Genomic DNA, 21,421 nt, shown 5'->3' with positions numbered 1-21,421 from the left:
ACTTCCGCCGACGTCAGAGCCCGACGCACACGCAAGCCAGTCATAATCACCTGCTGCCGGCCCGAGTCAAGGGCAGACAGCGCAGCCAAACACACTACATCCCACACCGGCGGCGCCAGCCCAGCAGGCGGCTGCACCAGCCAAAGGTCAGCACGGGAGAAACAGTCATCAGCCGTGTCAGGAGGGGACCCCAGCATTGCCACAGCCATGTTCTCCCGCAGCGCCCGAGCAACAACACAGTCCCAAAAGTAGTGCCGGCGGTCCCCATCACACATATCCCGCCCACACGCCCGGCACAGGGGCATTGCCACCCCAGCTGCACGCTGGGCGGCATTTTTGGGGAACGACCAGCACGCATGCTGTATGAGGGCTCGGCGCAAGGAGTTGTACGAACAGGTACGGCCCACGGGTACGGCCAGTGCGTGCCCTTAGTGCGTGCCGACCTAACGCCGACCCGCATGGCACGTTCTGGGCGCGCCTGCCACGCGCCCCGAGCTGAAATTTCTCACCCCTGTTATATCATCGTCCGCAATCGCTCTACATCAGTCCGCAACAACCTAGCCCGCCTGCGTGTGACGCGCTGGCGAGTACATTGGCGCAGGCCCCTCAGCGATTGCAGGCCATCAACCTTAGCAGCCATTACACATCTGCACCCAATGCACATTGCTATAGAACTGCCATAGTTGGAAGGTATTCCACAGCTACGCTTTAAGTTCAAGCTTCAAGGCTCACTCCTTTCTCCTCCAGGAGCCTCACTTAGGAGCTTGGGCTCCTATGTTATATAGGTTTGGCCTGTTGAGACCGCTGTCAAGCGTATGAAACTTTGGGAGCCAGGCCGGGCTGCTTCCCGAGGCGCGAGGATGACGCCTATACTCCAACGTTCATAGCGGCCTGCAATAATGAGAGTGTCCGCTTGTTGGTCACTCCTGGCGAGTCTAGCGGCGTTGGCGCTGCTGGGCTCGGCGCTAGCACAGCGTTCGGTAAGATGGTTCACACGTCGCCCGGGAAACGGACTGCGCTGCCATCCTGGGGCTTTGCAGACATCCTGCTTTGACCGGCTAAGTTTCCAGGGGCTGAGCCTTTTCGGCCGTGCGCGACATGCAGGTCCCAGCCAGCAGCGCGGAGCTGCTTGCGGCGTGGGGAAATGCGACGGTAGTTACATCGCTGTACCCGCAAACCATTAGCAATGACGGTGCTGCATCACTTCTGGCAGAGCTGCAAGGCCCGGGTTGCCCACGGGTGAGTCAGTCTCGGGCGTAAATTTTGACCTATGCGGGGATGAACCCGCCCACCAGCGCAAGACTGGCGGCCCACTGGGGAGACCCCATGGGATAGATCTGCTGGGCTCCTTGTGGCGAGCCCCGACAGAGGCCCATGTGGGCCCCCCACCCCCAATTTTACGCACTTCCAGCCTCCGCCGGCGCGGCCTGGGGAATGGAAGCGCCCTGTTTGGCGCCCCCTCGCAAAGCTTTGAGCGAGCTGCCTCTCATACTTGTTATCCGAATAAAATTCCAATTGTTTCAACTAACGCCACTCGCCTCAGCTCCAGCCTCAGAGGGCAAGGGCGCGGGCAAGGGCGCGGGCGAATTCCCCCTGTGCTGAAAGGTTACTAGAACTCATGGCACGGATGCATAGGCGGCTAAACCTGGGGGCACCTATCGGCAGCAAACCGCTGCAGGTCGGTTTGTGTCCTGCCCAGAAATTTCGCGCATCTGACCCTTCTTGCGTTCGTACGCGTGCAGGGCGGGTCTCGTACCCTCTATCTCGTTTTCCCCCGAGCGTCAGCCAATCAGCAGGACGTTTCTATCTTGGGCACGCTCTCAGACACATGCAACAGCGTCACGTTCAGGGCGGCTACGTCCATAGCCTTCCAGAGCATCCAGCCCGGCGTGTACGCCATTCAGGTCACATCCGGCCGGCCACAGGCGCCTCTGACTTTCATCGGGGCCGCCTCCAAGAGCGGTGCCTCCGGTGGCGACACCGCGGCTGCCAAGTCTGGCGCGGTAAGGTCGAGGGTGGAGGTAATGGAAGGCAGGGTTGGAGGGCAGGCTTGCCCGAAGAGTTACTGCAGCGACCACACAACCACTTGCCGACAACCTGACCTACACAATTCACGATCACTACAGGCGCTGGTGACGGTGGTGGATGCTGCGGTGGGCCAGCTGGCTGGCGACGTGAACGTGGCAGCCACCAGCAGTAGCCTGGCTGTAACGCTGACGGCGCAGCTGGCGGCGCCGGCCCTGCTGCCCGCCACCATGTCGCTGCAGCTTTCGGACCCGTCCGCAGCGGCGGTGTCGCCGCCAGCGCTCACCTGGCGGGCGGGCGAGATGGGCCCCAAGCACTTCACGCTGCAACTGCGGCGACCGGTGGCCGCGGAGGGCGCGGCGCAGGGTATCTTGGCGGAGGCGGTCGCTGTCGGCAACATGGTATTTGGGAACGGCCAGTCTCGCAGCTTGCCACCGCGCGTGAGCGTCTACGTACCACCACCGACGTTCTATGTGCCTGTGAACACGGCCATCTACCGTGACGGCCCACCGCCGGTGCGGCGCCCACGGCAGGGGGCGGCCGGCGCAGCTGGCAACGGCACTGCCGCGGCCGGAAACTCTAGCGCGACGGGGAGCAACAGTGGCGCAAGCGCCGGCAACGCTGCCGTGAGCGATGCCGCGACAGGCAGCGGTGGCAGTTCCCAGCGCGCTGGCAGCAGTGCCGACAACACCACTGTGGTCATGGTGCCCGTGCGCCGCGCCAGCGCCAGCCCTTTCCCTTCCACGCTCGCCTTCAAGGTGCAGCTGCTGGAGTCGGTGGGCTGCGCCAGTCGTGTGCGCTGTGCGGCGGCGGTGCGCGGCGGCGGCCAGCTGCGCTTCACCGGTGACCAGGACGTGGTGGGCGCGCCGGTGTGGGTGGATTACAGCGTGGTGCCTCAGGAGGCGGTGCTGCGTGTGGCGGTGATTCTGTCGGCCGTGGACAATGCGCGCGTGCTGAGCTATTCCGACATGCTGCTGCTGCAGTGGCAACAGCAACAGCAGCAGCAGGACCAGTCGCAGCAAATGCCTGGCTGGGTGGGGACGAGAGACGACCCCGTCTTCGTTGATGCGGACAACGTGACGTCGCTGTTCGTGTTCGGCACCACGTACGGCATGTGTCCGGCCGGTACGGCGGGCCCATGGCAGGAGCCGCAGCTGGCCCCGCAGGAGTCAGCCGGACCCGCGGCCGGCCCCACCAGCGGCCCCGGGGCGGGTACGGACATCACCAATAGTGACAGCAGCCAGCAGGTCATTCCGCCGCCTCGTGACAGGGTCTGCGACGGTGAGTTGTGAGGGGCTGCGCATTACAGACAGCTGGACAGCCGTGTCGACTTGCGTAGGGGTTCTCTGAACTCGTGCATGGCACTCATCATCGTGTTTGTATTATTCACGTATGCCGCCAGATTCCGCAGTAGCGTTTGCGCTCAAGGGCTACGCGTCATCGCTGGCTTGGCTCCCGGCGTTGTCAGGTCAGTGGGACTGCCGCTGCAATGCTGTCGCTCAGTCGCTCTAATGCCTGCGCACGTCACGCACGTGCTCAGTCCACAAAAGGGCCCCTGAAGCTGTTACATTTAACGGGGCAATGTCGCAAAGCGATTACTGACACTGTTACACGTAATGTTGAACATGCATGCGCGTCGCTCTCCCCTGCATCCCACAGCCTGTGCCGCTGGGAGTGCGATGCTGGTGCTGCCCGTCGGCGCCGCTCCTCTGGCACCGCCGGACACTGCTACAAACACCTCAACGACACCCTCGCTGGCACCGTCGCCCGCTCCCTCTCCTTCTCCCTTACCGCGTCCAAGCAACAGCACATCGCCGGCACCGTCGGCCGGCGCCGGATGGGCCGCAGTGCAGGACGCGGGCTCTCGCTCTGCCCCTGTCGAGCTGCGTGTGCCGTACGGCATGGACCTCGCGGCCGTGTTCCTACCGCTGGCCAGTGCCGAGGAGACGGTGGTGGTCAGCAACACCTCCTGCAGCGTCCTGCCTGTGTGGCAATCCGTGGTGCTTGCAGCTCCTTCAACGGATAGCGTTGCGGGTGCAGGAGCGGCCGCACAGAGCCGGCCGTGGGCGCGGTGGGTGCTGCCTGCTGCCGTGGAGGACTGCACGATCGAGCTGGCGGTGTTTGCCACCGTCGCAGTCAACCCGGCGCCGACTATGAGCAGCCCGCGCCCGTCTTCGCCAGCACAGACGTCCTCGCCTGCACCAGCAGCTGCGTCCTCCTCGCCGGCCAGTCGGTCGCCCCCGCCTGGCAAGCGCCGAATGCTCGCCGCGTCTGCAACATCGGGGCCCAGCCCTGCGCCCAGTCCTGTCAGTATTACTGCTGGCGTGGCCGGCAACTCCGCTGCAAACAGCTCCAGCAACGCCACCGCCAGCAATGCAACCGCCAAGGGCACCGCCAGCAACTCGACCAGCAGTGGCCTGCAGCTGCCCGTGTACGGCCTCATCCAGGTCCGCGCCTACACGCTGACACTGCGGCCGCAGTCGGACCCCGACCTCTTCCCCGCCATGGCTCTTGCGCTGGTGCACGAGCTGGCGCAAGAGCCGCAAGCTGCCGGCAGCAACAGCACCGGCAACAGCACGAGCCGCCACATCAGCACAAGCAGCAGCATTTCCAGCATGCTGGTGCCGCTGTGTGGCCTGCCGCAGCCGCTGCTACACGCGGCGGCGCGGCAGGGCTACGGGGCCGCATTCAATGCCTCCAGCCCCGCGCCCGAGCAGCTGGCGTGGGCGGCGATGACATTGTCTCGGGCCATCCGCGCCAACCCAGATGCCATCTCAAGCCTCCGGCAAGCGGCCGGAAAGCAGGCTGCTATCGGCAACAGCTCCCAGGCCGGCGCCGCTGGCAGCGTGCCGCCCAAGCGGCTGCTGGAAGAAATGGCCCAGGTCGCAAGGCTGTCGGGCGCGTGGCTGGCCGAAGCACTGTCTGCCCCTGGTAAGGACTCAGATGAGAACGGCGTGAAGCGGCCAGGGTCCCGGCTGCTGCGTGGTGGCAGCGGCGACAGAGTTGACGGCACTGACTCCTGGCGGCAGCGGCGTCTGCAGCAGGCGGGCAGCGGCAGTCCCAGCCCCCTGCCGGCGCCTTCACCGTTCCCCACTGCCTCTCCGACAACGTCACCCGCTCCTGGCACGTCGCCGGGCCCGTCCTCTGCCAGCCCCAGCTCCAGCACCAGCACCAAGCCCTCCCCCGCCGCAACTGGCAGCCCAAGCCCCTCGGCTAGCCCCTCGCCCATTCTTGCGGTTGCGGCGCGGGCGCCCGAGGGCTTCGACTTGATTGTGGCCGGCGGCAGCGACGACGGCCAGGACTTCGCGGCTCGCGTGCTGTTCAACCCGCAGTTTGTGGAGCGGTGCGACCCGCAGGACAGCCTGGTGCTGGACCTGGGGCTGCTGCCGGAGACGTCCGCGGCGCTGCCGCTGACGCTGCAGGCCAGCAGCGGCGCATTGCCGCTGCGGCACAGCGTGCAGCCTCCTGCAAATAGCGGCGACGGCGGCGACAGCGGGCTGGAGCTGGGTGGGAGCGAGCTGGTGGTCACCCCCGCCACGCGCGCAGCAGTGCGGGTGCGCGTGGATGCGAGGGAGGCTGCTGTCGCTTTGGCGGCTGCAGCTGCAGCTGCGGCCGCGGCCGCCGCGGCCAGCGGTAGCCCTGGGTCAAACGTGTTGCTGCCGAGCGGCGGCGGCGGCGTTATTACCACCAGCAGCAAGGTGGCCATGGACACCTCCCGCGGCACTGGCGGCCTATCGCCGTCGCTGCCCAGCCCGGCGCCTGCGGTCCGTCTGGCCACAGGCGCCGACGGCGGCTCAGAGGACACCAACAGCAGCGGCACTGTCATTTCCTTCATGTCACTTGAGGGCTCCTCACCTGGTCCCGTCAAGGCATTGGCCACGCCGTCGCCGCCCGCCCCCGCCTTCAGCACTTACAACACCAGCACCAGCGGCAACACCACCACGACCAACAGCACCAGCAACAGCACCAGCGACGCCACGGGCTGCGACGCGGACGCGCTGCGGCCTGTGGCAGACCAGGCGCTGCTGGTGGCGCTGCTGGCGCCTGACGGCTACAGCACCGCCTCCATCACCCTGGAGCTGTTCCTGGACTATGGCGCGGCGGCTGCGGATGCTGTGGCGGCGGCTGCCGACTGCGAGGCGCGCGGGCTACTGCTGCGCATAGATGGCGGAGTCGGCAGCGGCAGCAACAGCAGCAGCAATGGCACCGACAGCAGTATGACGGGCGCTGCCGCCGCCGGCGTCGCGGGCGGCAACGGGACGGACGCGGGCGGCGTAAACGCCACGCTGCCGCAGCCCGGCACGCTGCAGGTGGAGTGGGACCTGCTGCCGGTGTCGCCGCTGGACGCGTGCCGGCGGTGCGGCGCGGGCAGCTACAGCTCCAGCTCCAACGCCTCGACGTGCCTACTGTGCGGCCCCGGGACCTTTGCCGGCGACGTGGTCAACTCGGTGTGCTCGCCCTGCGCCGCCGGCACCTATACCTTCACCTGGAACAGCCCCGCCTGCCGGCTGTGCCCCGCGGGCACCTTTTCTGGCCGCGCCGGCTCCACCGCCTGCAGCGTGTGTGCTGCGGGCACCACCACCATGTACGACGGCGCCAGCTCATGCGCCGCCGCGCCGCCGCCGCCGTCCGGGGGCTCCGGCTCCTCACAGGTATGGGCCAACCTTGGGTGCTTGGCTGCTGCCATTAAAGTCGCGGCTGAACTGACAGCTGGGCAGTGCGCTTCCTGCAAACTGGCTAACCTTTTGCCGCGTTGTGTTGCTGTTGTGCGTCATTTGCTGTGTTGCAGTCGGCGCTGCTGGTGTCGTTCCAGATGCTAATCAACATGTCCAGCAGCGCCCAGGCCATGACCTCGCTGGGTGCCAACAACACCGGCATCGACGCCTCGCCCGATTCCATCGTCAAGCTGCTCATTGCGGCGGACACGGCGGATGCGCTGCGCATCCCGCCCTCACAGGTGCGCGACATTGACCGTACCGCACCGTGGTTCACCATCGTGTTACAGGCACCCGCAACACAGTGTTCCGTTACGGTCCGTTCGCATGTCTTACGGCATCGCCATCACTGCCAACCAGTATTAAAACCCTCATCTCCTTCGCGTTCTGCAGGTGCACGTGAGCAGCCTGTTTGAGCTGAGCCCCTCGGCCTTCCTGGTCAATGTGTCTGCCACCGTGCCGCTGGGCGGCGGCCCCAGCGGCTCGGGCAGCGGCGGCAGCGGCTCCGACGGCAGCCCCGGCAAGGACATGGACGCGGACACGCTCATCAGCCGCCTGGTGGACAACCCGGGCACCTCCTTCCCGCGCACCACCGAGGCCACCGGCGGCTCAGTGCAGGTGCAGTACGTGGACATGAAGGTGAGGGCGTGCGCCTGTGTGTGGGATGCGCGTGTATAAGTGAAGGTGGGCACTGTGTGGGGGGAGGGGGGAGGTTGGAGAGTAGGAGCCCATGCCGAAGGGTTCTGGGTACAATGACGCGCCGCCTGAAGTAGTATTCCGCCGACTCGTAATGCTGGAGAGGTGCAGCTTTGCGCACGTGAATTTGTGTGAGGCTCTGGTGGGGCTCGCATGGTGCCTGACCAGTTCTGCCTCCTTTGGACCCCGCGCGCGCAGGTTGTGACGTGGGGCGGCAGCAGCAGCGGCCTCAACCTGCATGTGGTGCTGTGGCCCACGTTGGCCGGCACATTCGTGCTGGCGGTGGTGGTTGGGCTGGCCTGCAATCGGTACTGCAGTCGCCGCCGCGGCGGCCGCGCGGCCAGCGGCGTCAGCCTGCCGCCTATCACAGACACGTTTGGCAGGTGCGCTGTGGGGTAACTTGCCACCACTACGCCGTGCTACACGCTGTGACGCATTATCACCCTGGTGGTGTCAAAGCACTTTCATGCTGCTATGCGTGGCATTTCCCCATTCCCTCGCCGTTACCATCACCGTTCTTCGGCACGCTTTGCATCTCGCTCGCAGGCTGGCCAACGTGTGGAAGACGCCCAGCAGCCCGCCTCCGGCCTCGGGCGGCGCCTACCTAATGTACGGGCAGCTGACCTCACTGGAGCTGCAGGACGTGGCGCCGGGCTCCCTGGCGCGGCACAGAGGCAGGCACAGCCGCAAGCCCAGCCTGCAGGTGCGTGGCCGTGGTTAGGGCGCGCGCACGCATGGCTGGGAAACGCTGTGCGCTAGGTTGGACCCTCGGTGTCGGCGTGTCTGTGCAGCAGGAGCAGCAGCGGGTTGGAGGGCGGCCTTTGCTTGACCTTCGGACGGTGTGCGGTGGCCTTCGGACGGTGTGCCCGAAAGACGACTTGCTCAGTTCCCTGCTCCCTGTGCCCTTCACCCTCTGCAGCAGCTGCATGGGCTGGGACCCAGCCCGCAGGAGGCACTGGCGGGTGGCAGCGCGGGCGCTGCAGCGGACTGGCCGTCAAGCAACAGCAACGCCAATGGCGACCTAGATATGTTTGCCATGTATACAAGAGACGTAATGGCAGCGCCACGCATCTAACTAACTGACAGGAACATATTATACAGCTAGCGACATCATAGTTTTGCATGGTGGTGGCCGGCGGAGCATTTCGGATGGGCGGTTGGATAAACGCAGGTGGGCTGGTGAGCAGGGCGCGCAGATTGCTGGCGCCCAGCAGCATTGCTGCTGTGATCATATTACTGTGCGCTGTGACGTCCTTCTGCGTGCTGTTGGGATGCAGTGAGCATACAGTTACCGTACGGTAGCTCACTTGCATATATACTACAGCAAGCACCGTGAACGTTATCTTCTGCGGTATTCGCTGCGTGATGGCTGCGGTTTGACTGGGCTACTTGGCCGGCTGGATGGCCTGTCAACACAGGCAATGTACTGTACGGTATGGGCGCCATGCGGGCTGACAAAGTGGCCCTCAGAGTGGCATGTTGACGCCTTTATGTTCTCAGGGTCGCGAGCCCACGAGATTGGACTAGCAATTTGTGAGGAACTGTGCATAGGACACGCTGGAGCACAGCCCAGCAGCAGTGGTCGTCTGTCCTAAGCGCAAGCTCAACACATTGTTCGCGTGTGGGGACGCCGCGTTGGCGAGAGCCACGGATGGCCCTAATACACCATGGGGGCATGTCGCACCCGTGGAGGGCACTGTAACCAGGGTTTACTGATGGGCGTCACGGCCGCAATGGCGGCAATGCTGCTGCATGCCCACCAGCCCCGTCCGCTAGCCGTGTCCATTGCTGCCTTCACTCGAGCATAGCCCACATAATCGTTCTGGGTGCGTTCCTACTTCCCGTCGCATTCCAGCACAACGGTATGAACACAGCATCACTAAGACGGGACAATCACCAGCCCGCTACGCCGCTGCCGCCGCGCTCAGCCCCTCCTCCGCCCTCCGCCCGGTCGCCGGGCAGGTGAGCGGCGCCAGGTGTCGCACGTAGCGCCCGTTGAGCGCCAGCGCCAGCAGGTCCTGCTCCTCAATGAACCACACCTCGCCAAACTGCGCCCGCAGCCCGCACAGCGTGGCGCTGAGCAGGTCCACAGCCGCCACCACTACCTCATCCTCGATAGCGGCCACGTCCTTGCTGCCGCCCGACTGGCTCTTGGTGGTCTCCACCCGGATGCTACTGCCGCCGCCCAGCCCGTCTGTAGCGCCCTCGTCCACCAGCAGGTGCCGCCGCCCCGTACGCCCCACCGCGTCGCCGCCGGTCCCACCACCGCCACCGGCTTCCGCGGCCCCGCCCGCTTGCCCTGCCTTGACGCCCCGCAGCTCTCGCCCGCCTAGCCCCTCGCTGCTGCTTCGCGCCACGCCGCCTACTATGCTATGAGTGCCGGCTCCCTGCTTGCTGCCGGAGCCGCCCGACGCCGACGCTGCTGCTGGTGGCCGCAGCAGCCGTGCTATGGTGGTGTGCAGCATGGCCGGCTCCTTGACCATCTGCGCCTCCCGCGGCGGCGCGTTTGGCAGAGCCACCCCCAATGCCGCCCGCAGCAACGCCGGCTCCCCGCCGATCGGCAGCACCTGCCAGCACGCCACCACCACGCCTGCAGGGGTTGCCAGTCAGGCACCAATAAGCAGGAAGTTGAACGGCTCACCACGCGCGCCCGGTATTGACGTGCTGCACACAAAGTTGATGCACACACACACACACACACACACACACACACACACACACACCTGTGGTGGTGACGACCACCTTGTCCAGCACTGCGCTGATGGGGCAGGTGGAGCCGCACACCCGCTTTATGGCGCGCTCCTCCTCCGCAATCACCTCGCCTCTGGCGTGGATGGGCTTCTGCAGGTGGCAGGGACGAGCCAATGAATTGTACGGTAAGCCACTGCCTGTTGATGCACAAGACACCCAGCAAAACTGCCCTATCACCGCCTGACCTAATTTGCACCCAACCCACCCACCCAGCACACCGAACCCCTACTCCGTGCGCCCCGCACCGCGTGTGACGAGGCGTGGTAGAGCGTGGCATGGTACAACTCATCATCCTGCAGCCATATGCTGCCCTCCGGCAGAACCGGCATGAGCAGCTGCTGCACTGCGTCGCGGATCTTGCTGGCCGCCACGTGGTCGCGCAGCGGTAGGATCATGGCGCGCACGGGCACCTCCAGCGCGTGCAGCACGGGCGTGATGAGCATCTTGTCACTGCGCGTGTCGTGTGTGATGCGGTACAGGTCGTCCTGCTTTAGCCCCTGCGTCACAACGCCGCCCAGGCTGAGGCCCTTGCTGCGCACGCCGGCGCCCATGGCTTCGTACACGCGCCGCCGGTCCAGCGCATATTTGCTAACTGACAGGCGCATGGACTCTGCAGGTGAGGGACGGGAGGGCTAGAGTTGGTGTGCGCTGGTGGTGGCGTCAGCCGTCAGGGCTGTCAACGCATGGTTGGGTGCAAGCGTAAAGGCGAGCGCATGCGTTCTAGCACTGGCTCTGCGTGCTACGCCCTATGAAGCCAGCAACCCAATCCGCTGACTGTGTCCCTTCAGCGCGGATAGCTCCCCGCGCAGTCGCCGGGGTGGTCCCAACACTGTGCTCACCGAAGTCAAGACCTAGTGCCGCGAGCCGGTCGGAGCAGGTAGGCAAGTCCATGACACTGTCTGGTAGTGACCCGTGCCGCATCAAGTTACGCAGTCCTCGAGCGACTACGGGGCCAGAAACGCGCAAAGTTGAGGATCGACACGGACTTTGGCAGGTTTTGTGAGCTCGTGGCGCTTACCCATATACATCAGCACCACGCTGATGCACATCGCCACAAGCATTGCATGGTCTTGTAGGGCGGAGGTAAGCCTCCGCGGCTGAGCAACATGACCCCCTCCATGCGACGGGGTGCGTCGCGGCCCCTCTTCATGTTCTCCGCTCGTCGTTGGCGCAAGTTCAGCGTGGTGGTGGCTTCGAACGTGCATCGCTATACCCAATCATTCATAAGTGGAAAAAGACAGAAGAGCGCAAGGGCAGCTGTGTCTCGGGCTGTTGCAAGCAAAATCACTGTGTACTGCAACGCAGTAGAGTAGCTGCATTGGCAATTTGTATAAGGTTGTTCGTGTGAGCGAACGGCCTGGTCAACTGGTGCGGCCGGGGGCTTCCGCGCCGTGTGTGTTTTGCCGTGCTGGCGGGTCCAATCGCTGGTTCCGCCCAAAGCCTTGATTCCCTCAACCTCGCCTACCAAGTCCATTTTGACCACAGGAACCGTATTTTATGGCCTAGCCAGTCGCGCCAGGACTATGTACCTCACAGCTGCGCTTGCATCACAGTCCGCTTGCAGGAGGAGCCCCGCAAGGCTCAGATCGTGCACAGGTTCTTGCACAAGCTCCTCCAGTCCTCCCGTTCCTTGCTACTCCTTCCTACCAGCCCGCTTCTCCAGGAAGCGGCGTATGCTGCCGTGCTCGGCCCCTGCGGCCTGCGCGCCCCCATCCTCAATGGCCGTGTGCGCCACCTTGCTCGCCGTGCCGCTCTGCTCATTCCTGCTCGGGCTGGGCTCCTGCACCTGCTGTTTCTGCTCATCCTCATCCGTTTCGTCGTCTATCGTGAGGTCCACCATGCAAGTGCCGGTGGCAGCCGGGCCGCAGCTGCTCCGCCGTACTGCGGGTGCTGGCGTACGCAATGCTGCGGCCGCAGCAGCCGGCACGGGCGTACCCCCGCCATGGCTCCCTCGCGGCAGCACACCGCTGGACTGACGTCGCCGCTGCAACAGCTGCCGTCCATTGGCTGTCCCAGCCGCAGCCTCCTCGTCATCGCCACTGCAGCGGCCGCTCAGGGCGCCCCCTTCGGCCTCTTCCGCTGGCCTGCCATCCTCGGCCCGGTCTCGCTTGCGCCCCTTGCCCTTCCCCGCCTGTTGCACGGCCTGCCGCCGCTGCTGCTGCGCCTGCTGCAGCTGCGTCCGCCGCTGCTGCATCTCCTGCCGCCGCCTGTGCTGCTCCTGCACCTGCGCCAGGATTCGCTCCTGCTCGCCCACGTCCACCGCCGCCAGGTCCACTCGGCACACGGCGGCGGCGGCAGCAGCAGTGGCACTGCCTGCGTGGCTAGCCGCAGCAGCCGCGTCAGAAGCAAGCGTGTCGCCGGCTTCAATCTTGACCCGCGCGGCCTCGGCTGCGCGCGACAGGTACACATCCAGCCTGCACGTGCAGCCAGCGGGAGTGACACGGTCAAAGTTTCCGCCTTCATACCGGTAAAGCAAACCCCCGCGAGGTCCTCACGGAAAGCAAGTGTCAACTCCCTTCAGCCCATCCTTCGTGGACGTGCAGGCAGGACAAAACCAATAAAGAAGCCCTGCCTGCCAGCCCGCTGCCGCGTCGCTCACCTGCTGCGGTCCGTGCTGAGGTCCATCAGGTGCGCGAAGCGGTCCACCAGCGAGCGCCGGTGCGCTGGCGTGGCGGCGTTGACGGTGGGCACCACCCGCTGCGGCCGCAGCTGAGATACCGCGTCACACAGATCGGCTGCGGGGGCGTCGGCGGCGTCAGGTCACTGTGCATTGCAAGTCCGTTTCCACAACCTGCCACAAATTACTGGTCCAGAACGGTAGAACAAGATTCAAGGGGATAACCCACTCACTCCAGCTGCTGTGCTCGCTGTAGGGCACTCCCAGGATGGACACTTCGCCCTCGCGCCACACCGACACGCCGCCCTTCCGCCGGAACGTCCAGCCTGCGTTTGGCATGCAAGTGTTGTTTAGGCCTGAGCACTGGTGTACACTGAATTTGCTTCGTGCGCCGCCGTCTGTACCACACAGGCCGCAGCTCTCGTGTGTCGCCCTCCCAACCTGTCGGCCGGATGCCCACCACCCGCTTCCACCGCGAGCCCTTGTGGCTAGCCAAGTACGCCTGCAGGGTGCACACACACGTGACACACCGGCGGCACCAGTGACACGTGCACCTCAGTCGGCCAGTTGGTACGGCACTCAGGCCGCGGTGCAACCAGCCCCGTACCCAGCCAGCAGCCACTCCGGCCGCTCGCCCCGTTGCAAGGCCCGTGCGTGCACGGCCGGCCCCCCTCCTCTTTCCCACCCGGCGCTGCCTCCCACCTGCAGCTCCTCGTGTTTCAGCCCCCAGCCGCCCACGTGTATGTCCGCCGCCTCCGGCCGCTCCTCCAGCAGCGCCGCCTGCTCCGGCGCCAGGTCCAGCAGCGCCAGCACCTTGCGCTTGTCGGGCGCGGCCCAGACCTACCCAGGCGGCGCAGCACACCACCACACCCGCTGTTGACACATGCCAAAACTGATAGGCATGGCTAAGGCAGTGTTGTACTGGGGGTCACTGGGGGTCGTTCAGCATTGTAGCAGGCGCTGTCAATATGCTGAGGGTCACGGGCTGTGCATGCGGGGGCGCACCTTGGCTCCCAGCTGCTGCGCGGCGCCCAGGAAGGCGCGCTCCTTGCCGATGTGGTAGGCTGCCACCACAAACAGCGTGGCCGGCTCCTCAGCCACCGCCTCGCGCATAGCCTGGGCACACGGGTTGTGTAGCGCCTGGTGCGTGACAGGTTCTGTTACAAAATAGCCAGTCCTTCTACTGGGAAGGATATCGCACAACAGGTCGCAGGCGCAGGACACGGCCCCGTTACTGCAACCACCGCCAGATGGCGGGATTCGCTTATTCGCCCACGCACCCACACGCACTTGCCCTTCCACATACCGTACGTACCGTGCATGGCTCTCTCTACACGCCGCGACAGCAGACTTTTACTTCCAGGCACGCTACGCACAACGGCCACCGCCCCACCCCTGCCCGCGCGCACCTGCACCATCATGGCGATGGCCTCCGTCTGCGGTGGCAGCCGGTGCCGCGGCAGGGCGTAGGTGGTGTCCAGGTACAGCGTGTCCACCCGCACACCCGCCAGGCCGGGCTGGTCGCGCATCCAGCGCTGCCACCTGCGAGGACATGCATGCGCAGCGGCAACAAGGCGGTCGGCTGCAGCAAGACGCCTGGGACGCAGCCGGGCGGAGCAGCAGCAGCAACCCGCACTCCGCCGCCGTACTTCAAAAATGAGTAATCCCCCGGTGTTGATGCCTGGAAGCGACATGTGGCGATCAGTCGTTGCGTGAAAGGGTCAGCTAGTTTGGCCATGGGAGGCCCAGGCTCCGCACCTCATGTCTCCGGTGTGGAGGATGTTGTGTGTCGCCATGCCACCAGAACAGCCACCCATGCTAGCACTGCCGCTGGCGCCAGCGGTGCCCGGAACCCTTGCGCTGGGGCTGCCGGCGCCCTCTACAGCCGGCGCGCTGTCACCATCGCCCGTTTGCGTGAGCTCCTCTTGACGCGCCTCTGATGTCGCTCCTGCTGCCTTGGAGCGGTGCTGTGTCCCACCCGCTGCGGCTGCTGCTGCGAGAGCCGCGAGCTGCTGACACCCGGCCTCTAGCTCCGCGCCGCGCGACAGCTCACCAGTCTCTTCATCCTCATTGCCGCCGCCCTGGCAGCTGCAGTTCTCCTCTTCCTCCACCTCCCTCTTTATGTGCTCGTCTGCCGCCTGCTGCCCCGCAACATGTTGCATGCCAGCCGCGGTGCCCATGCCGGCCTCATCCGCCACCAGCGCGCCCGCCTCCACCCCATTCACAGCCTCCGCCTTCACTCCAATCGCCGCCGCCTCCGCTGCTGCTGCTGCGCCACCGCCGCCGCCGCAAATTCCAGCCGCATCTGCCCCAGCAGCCGCCTGCTGCCGGCCGGCTGTAGGCACCGGCACCTCGAACAGGAACATTACAGAGCCGGGGCAGTGGTTGGCGTCTAGCGGCGTGACGCGCACACCCGAGATGACCACCGGCACACCCACCTCCAGCGGCCGCACCACCTATAGGCCCACCGTTGGATAATAGACGAAGGCAGGGTAAGAGTTACAAGTGCAGAAAAGACGGATCCAGGCCCTGGCGTAGGTCTGGCTTTGATGCACAGCTCCCGACCAGAACCGCCGTATCACATCGCCTTACGGCAACAGGTGGGCGGGTGGCAAAAAGGAGCCCGTCAGCCCACCCTTAGTACGATAGCGGTAGGCGCGAGGGCCTTTTGCAGGGGTCTATGGCCTCCTCCGGCCCGTACTCTTGCCGTCCGTACCTCGGGCCGTATGCCCATGTCGTGGATGAGCAGCCGGGCGGTAACATGGGAGCAGTAGATGACGCCCGCGCTGAAGCTCCTGTGGGCAACAAGCGCAGGCAGTGTTGTGGCGTCAAAGTACGATAACAGTATCAACGGATTGCTGTCTGGGCCGTGCAAGCACGCAGCGTACGCCAAGTGTTGACCTGGACTAGCCCCGCGGCACTTACTTGCGCAGCCCGATAGTGTGGTCGGAGTGTGCGTGCGTCAGGAAGTAGTGCTTGCACTTGGGGGAGGTGAAGGCGAAGCCATCCACAATGAAATTGGTGCCCTTCACCCACTTGATGCGTTCCACCTGGGTCGCCATGCCACCAGCCGAAGGCGGCTGACAGCCTAGACCCGCTGCCGCTGAGCCAGCGGCTCCACGCTCCTATGTTGTGCTGGGAAGCTACAGCTCCTCCTCACCATCCTCGTCCTCACCATCGTCGATGGAGCCCTCGTTCAGTTCTATGAATGGTGCACACGGGCGACACACGTTGGGGGGTATGGGTTTTGGGCAGCGGTGGGGTTTTGGCGGGAACCCTTCCAGCGTGGACTACCCCTGCGCACCTTCCTCGTCCAAGCCCTCGCGCACGTCCGCTGGCGCGTCAGCCTTGCCGATAATAGTGCTGTTCTTCTGCCAATCGCGAATCGCCACGTTCTGCGCACAACACGACCGTAAACAAGAGAGCTCTCGACAAGAAATGGCATTCGTTGCAATCGACCGCCTCACCTTGGCCTCCAGATCCTTCTCCAACGCTGCTACCTGTGCCTCCTCGCTGCCTTCCTTGAATACCTCGTTGCTTGTCGCTTGGGGCGCGAGCTCAGGCAAGAAAAACATTTGGCTTCGCTTGTCTCAGCACGCCGTTAACTACGAACTCACAAGTACTTGCAATCAATTATCATAACAGTTCGTAGGCGCGCACGACGAGATAACATGGTGCCGGCTCCTCAGTGCAATGCGTGTCGTGCCCCACGAGAGCGAAAGGCCAGCCAGGGCCAGCCCGCACCCGCCTTTACTTCGCTTCACGGCTGACGGCTCCACTAGGAGGAGGGCAGGAGGCCTCATGCGATGTGACTAAGGTGCATCGGTATCTTCGCCAGCCGGAGTTCCTGACAGAGCGGCGTACAGGTCCGCAGGGCCATCATGCGTGCGCTGACTACGGAGCATCAGACCATCAGTGGCGCTTGCCGAACAACTGCTGCGATCCCATATCAGCCTCTCTCCTCGTCCCGTTGCGCTGGGCGCGTTCCCCTGCACTTCGATGACCACACCCGGAACAGGACGCAAAGAGGGGGCGGGTGTGGAACAAAAGACCTTACACAGTCCGCCCTGAACGCCGCAGAAGTCCTTATGCAGGTTCCCGTCTGCTGCACCGCACGTGCAACTCATTCTTTCTTCAGTGTGCATGTCGGCACTACAAATTCACAACGGTCAGCTGAGCCGCAGCCGCTGTGCAAACATCTGCCCCTTCTGCTCTACCAAGGACGACCCGATCCCCGCAACGCCTCCTGCACCACTGCTCCAACCCTACGATGCCGCTAGGCATCCCATCTCCACCAAGTTCCCGCAAACAATCCGAGCTTGCATCCCGACCACCACCCTCCAAGCTAGACCACCACGCGTCACGCCGCCGACTCCAGCTGCTTCCGCAAGTCAGGCCCCAGCCAAGCTGTCGGCTGTTTACCAGCCGATGTGGCGCCAGCTCTCGCCAGCGTACACAGCGTTCTCGCCCAGCTCCTCCTCGATGCGCAGCAGCTGTGGAATTGAGCCAGAAGAGGTACAAATGTCAGCAGCTAAACAACCCTGGGACTCGGCCACCATGAGTAACCTCCAGCACGCAGATCTGGTAATCAGTCTAGGAGGCTATGTAATTTTGCACACATCACCGCCATGCCATACAGGGCCACACTGACCTGGTTGTACTTGGCATTGCGCTCCGAGCGGCAGGGGGCGCCGGTCTTGATCTGGCCGGAGGCCAGGCCCACCGCCAGGTCGGCGATGAAAGAGTCCTCAGTCTCACCCGAGCTGTGCGGGGGAGGCAGGAAGCGGCACGTGCGTCAGCACACATGCAGTGCTGGGGCTTTACGCGTGCTGAACCCGATACCGGCACTTGAGCCATCCCGCCCATCCCTCCCCGTTGCGCAGACCCGCACTTTTCAGCTCACCGGTGGCTGGTCATGACACCCCAGCCGGCCTCCTTGGCCATGCGCACGGCCTCAATGGACTCGGTAATGGTACCGATCTGGTTGACCTTGAGCAGCAGAGCGTTGACGGCCTTGGCGTCGATGGCCTTCTTCACGCGCACGGGGTTGGTCACCAGGATGTCGTCGCCGACCACCTGGCAGATGTTCTCGGTGGTCAGCTTGGCGCAGGGCTCCCAGTCGTCCTGCTCGAAGGGGTCCTCGATGGAGATGACCGGGTACTTCTTGCAGAACTCGTTGTACAGCTCCAGCATCTGCTCCCTATGATGGTGGCAGGCGGGGGAGCGGGGCCAGAGAGATGCAGGTGTCAGCGCTTTGGGCGGCTTAGCAAGCTGCCGGCCCGTGCATTATGACTCCCTCTGCCCCCAGACGAAGGGGCTTTAGTCCCAAACGAGTACTCACTTGGTCTTCTTCTGCGAGCCATCGTTGGGCTGGTTCTTGAAGTCCAGGTCGTACATGCCGTCCTCGGTGTAGAACTCCGACGAGGCCACGTCCATGCCGATCTTCACCTGTGGTGCCAACGAGACAACGCACAACCCCGCAGGGCGTCCGAGGACCGCGGATTACTGCCTTGCGCAGTTCCAGTGTCAAGCAATGTTCAATTTGCAGGGGGAACCTTCACTTCCTTCTTGCGCTGCAGGGTAGAGGATCCTTCCGCAGCTTGTTGTGTGCCGCCGGCTGGTCCCTCTGCCCCTGCCTCCTGCATGCTCTCCTGCTCCGCAACGCGCCCCTTTTACGCATGCACTCGCGCTCTCGTAGCGCACCTTGCCGGTGTAGCCGGCCTTCTCGATGGCCTCGTTCACCAAGTTCAGGCCCTCATCGTTGGAGCCGATGTTGGGGGCGAAGCCACCCTCATCACCCACGTTGCAGGCGTCCTGGCCTGTGGTTCGGAACCCACCAGATGACATAGGCGGTGGGTACGCATCGAACATGCATGCTCGAATAGAACCCCCCGCTCCCGCCTGCACCCTCACGTGCCGTTCCGCATACATCTCTACTTTCTAATGTATCCGGCGGCGCTGGACGACAGCTCACACCTGTAGAGCAGGCCGCTGACTTCTCATGCGAGCCCCAAACTCCCAGACTTCCACTTTGCCCTATACTTGCCAAGGCACACTCACCGTACTTGGCCTTGATCAGGCCCTTCAGGGCGTGGTACACCTCGCAGCCCATGCGCATGGCCTCAGAGAAGCTCGAGGCGCTGCGCGAGGAAAGATAGGGGGTACAGCCGTGTCACTAGCTGGCCCAGTTCTGGTGGAGAAGCCCTGCACGCGGAAGGCGCTGGACCGCCATACTAGTAGTTTACACTGCCGCGCAACGGTTCCCAGCAAAGCTTTGGGCTTATTGTTGACGCTATACGCGGGACGTGGGTACAGAAGGCCACAGCCATGGTACGTGGGCGCCTGCCTACACTCACTGTACTCACCCAACGGGCAGGATCATGAACTCCTGCATAGCCAGGGCGTTGCCGGCGTGGCTGCCGCCGTTGATGATGTTGAACGAGGGCACGGGCAGGATCTGTCCAGGGGCGGTAGGTGGGCGGGATGTACTCGTGTCAGCCAGGGACAACCGATTCAGATCAGTCGGACGATGTGAATGCTGTCATTGCGAGGGCTTCAACAACAGTCTGCTGACCCCTGGCCTTGATCCGCCCGCCCCCAGCAGCCCCTTCACACACACCCACCAGCTTGCTGTTGCCGGCCAGGTCCGCAATGTGCTTGTACAGGGGCACGCCCTTCTCAGCGGCACCGGCCTGGGGAGTTTCCAAGCAGGCAGTGCAGGGAACATCATTTCGGGAACCATGGTAGACCTTCATATTGCCTGTATGTATAGATCTGACCAGTATTTCAGCCCCCGTAGGAAGACCGGTGCATGCGTGAAGGGGCGCACCTTGCACACGGCCATGGAGACGGCCAGGATGGCGTTGGCACCCAGCTTGCCCTTGTTGTCAGTGCCGTCCAGGTCCTTCATCTTCTGGTCAATCTCCGCCTGCTTGACGGGGTCCATGCCCTGCATACATGCAATGGCAGCAGCACGCGGCAATGCAAAGTTAACAGAGCAGTAGGGCGGGGCAAGAGCGCCAGGCCGTGTAGCACGCACGGCGAGCCGGAGGGGGCGGTCTGGGTGTTGCACGTGCAGGAGAGAAGTTTCCTGACCCATTTCGCTCACCTTCAGGGCGGGGGCAATAATAGCGTTGATGTTCTCAACAGCCTTGGTCACACCCTTGCCCAGGTACCTGGAAACAACGAGAAGCAGTTAAGGGTATCTTCCCCAAAATCGAGGTTTCAGGCGACTCACTTGGACTTGTCGCCGTCGCGCAGCTCCACAGCCTCGTGCACACCGGTCGAGGCACCGGAGGGCACGGCAGCACGGAACATGCCCTTGCGGGTGTACACATCGGCCTCAACAGTGGGGTTGCCGCGCGAGTCGATAATTTGGCGTCCGACCACCTTGACGATCTCCGGCGGCGTCAGCTGGCCCAGGGCCTTGGCCTGCGCAGTAGAGGAAAGTCGTGCTCTCTTAACAAAATTGCGCGTGAGGGCCGTGTCGGAGGGAGTCCTAGAGCTACACGACGTGAGCGTTTTTTTGGGTGATCGATGCGCGTGCGCACCATGAAAGACAGGGGCTCCTCAGGCTTCTCCTTGACGCACAGGTTCAGCACCTCCTCCACCTTCTTCTCCAGACCATGCTTCTCAATGTACCTGCGCACCGGGGAAGCGCGTCAGGACTCCTGGCCCATCCACGCCCCACGACCCAACGCCGCTAGCGCCACCACGCTGCCGGCATTCGGTGATCCAATGCTCAATTCTCCAATTGATGTTATTGAGACCACACTCACTCCTGGACGGACATCTTTGCGCGAGGTGCAGAAAACACTCGATGCGAGGTGTAAGTGTTGCGGGCACGAAGAGGACACCAGTTGGGTGCTCTGCCTAGTGAAGAGTAAGTACGGGGATGCGCCGACTGCATTTGGAAGGCCTTTGTGGTTTGCACAATGGGGCCATCACGAAGAGAGAAGCGCCGCGATGGGGCCCTAGTCAACACTCACTTTGCTTTTTATTTGCCAGACGTTTGCCCCGATATCTTTGTTCGCCATCCTAAGCATTACTGCAAACCCTTGGTCCCCCTCACGAACTACACAGTTTGAGACATGTCTGCGCAGCCAGTCCACGGTCAAGCCCCGCTAGCTTCATGGGATTATATTTTAGCGTCGCGTTCGTACGCAATTGGTGATATCGCGGCGCAGGAGCAGTGGATTCAGTGAGGGAGCAGAAATCCGGAAAGCAACGCCAATTCCCGAAGCATTAACACAAATCAGCAAGTTAGACAAGCTTCTTTGCGCGTGCAGATTGGTAACCTCAAAATCGGCAGGGCGGGGCTCAGGGGCCGCAATATCAGCAAAACAATCCATCCGCAACCTGGCTTCATGACAAATTACATACTACAATTTGAAATTATATTGGTATCATGGAGTTGCAATCAAAGGGGTAGAGTTGATCGGTGGAAAACAGAGTCACTCGTCAGTGCTCACTGTCTCCCGTTTGCCGGGCTACGAATAAGCTTTAGCACGCACGATGATGCACGGGCACTAATCTGGGCTCGATTGATGTCTAACACCGGGGAAGAACAGCGACCCGGTGGGTCCAGGTGGGTCAACCCGACTTCCTGCCTCGCCAG

At 63.6% G+C, this 21,421-nt stretch overlaps 4 protein-coding genes across 4 annotated transcripts; 1 reads left to right on the top strand and 3 right to left on the bottom strand.

The window, feature by feature from the left end:
• Window positions 1–537: 537 nt before the first annotated feature.
• Window positions 538–9,143, top strand: CHLRE_12g513350v5 (uncharacterized protein). The gene is made up of 11 exons (XM_043068265.1): window positions 538–980; window positions 1,105–1,239; window positions 1,743–2,003; window positions 2,127–3,306; window positions 3,428–3,493; window positions 3,685–6,677; window positions 6,815–6,982; window positions 7,134–7,379; window positions 7,635–7,819; window positions 7,983–8,139; window positions 8,356–9,143. The coding sequence occupies exons 1-11, from the start codon at window positions 900–902 to the stop codon at window positions 8,509–8,511; spliced, it is 5,628 nt and encodes a 1,875-aa protein (XP_042918360.1). The 5' UTR covers window positions 538–899; the 3' UTR covers window positions 8,512–9,143.
• Window positions 9,144–9,145: 2 nt separating this feature from the next.
• On the bottom strand, window positions 9,146–11,387 carry CHLRE_12g513300v5 (uncharacterized protein). The gene is made up of 5 exons (XM_001702921.2): window positions 11,206–11,387; window positions 11,027–11,131; window positions 10,433–10,797; window positions 10,160–10,277; window positions 9,146–10,026 (listed from the first exon to the last, which is right to left on the bottom strand). Exons 1-5 carry the CDS (start codon window positions 11,246–11,248, stop codon window positions 9,341–9,343), a joined length of 1,317 nt encoding a protein of 438 aa, XP_001702973.1. The 5' UTR covers window positions 11,249–11,387; the 3' UTR covers window positions 9,146–9,340.
• Window positions 11,388–11,445: 58 nt separating this feature from the next.
• CHLRE_12g513254v5 (uncharacterized protein) lies at window positions 11,446–16,407 on the bottom strand. The gene is made up of 12 exons (XM_043068264.1): window positions 16,272–16,407; window positions 16,109–16,199; window positions 15,730–16,006; window positions 15,521–15,599; window positions 14,563–15,260; window positions 14,214–14,346; window positions 13,810–13,920; window positions 13,507–13,644; window positions 13,246–13,306; window positions 13,038–13,130; window positions 12,787–12,922; window positions 11,446–12,601 (listed from the first exon to the last, which is right to left on the bottom strand). The coding sequence occupies exons 3-12, from the start codon at window positions 15,864–15,866 to the stop codon at window positions 11,821–11,823; spliced, it is 2,367 nt and encodes a 788-aa protein (XP_042918359.1). The 5' UTR covers window positions 15,867–16,006; window positions 16,109–16,199; window positions 16,272–16,407; the 3' UTR covers window positions 11,446–11,820.
• Window positions 16,408–16,845: 438 nt separating this feature from the next.
• CHLRE_12g513200v5 (uncharacterized protein) lies at window positions 16,846–20,937 on the bottom strand. The gene is made up of 13 exons (XM_001702919.2): window positions 20,583–20,937; window positions 20,355–20,445; window positions 20,042–20,235; window positions 19,913–19,979; window positions 19,634–19,753; window positions 19,428–19,496; window positions 19,170–19,261; window positions 18,865–18,944; window positions 18,508–18,623; window positions 18,146–18,252; window positions 17,708–18,004; window positions 17,456–17,567; window positions 16,846–17,297 (listed from the first exon to the last, which is right to left on the bottom strand). The coding sequence occupies exons 1-13, from the start codon at window positions 20,594–20,596 to the stop codon at window positions 17,223–17,225; spliced, it is 1,434 nt and encodes a 477-aa protein (XP_001702971.1). The 5' UTR covers window positions 20,597–20,937; the 3' UTR covers window positions 16,846–17,222.
• Between the last annotated feature and the right edge of the window lie 484 nt (window positions 20,938–21,421).

Source organism: Chlamydomonas reinhardtii, chromosome 12 (genome assembly GCF_000002595.2).
Source record: "Chlamydomonas reinhardtii strain CC-503 cw92 mt+ chromosome 12, whole genome shotgun sequence".
Taxonomy (NCBI): domain Eukaryota; kingdom Viridiplantae; phylum Chlorophyta; class Chlorophyceae; order Chlamydomonadales; family Chlamydomonadaceae; genus Chlamydomonas; species Chlamydomonas reinhardtii.
The sequence above is the reverse complement of the archived record's forward strand: the minus strand, read 5'-3'. Positions and strand labels throughout refer to the sequence as shown.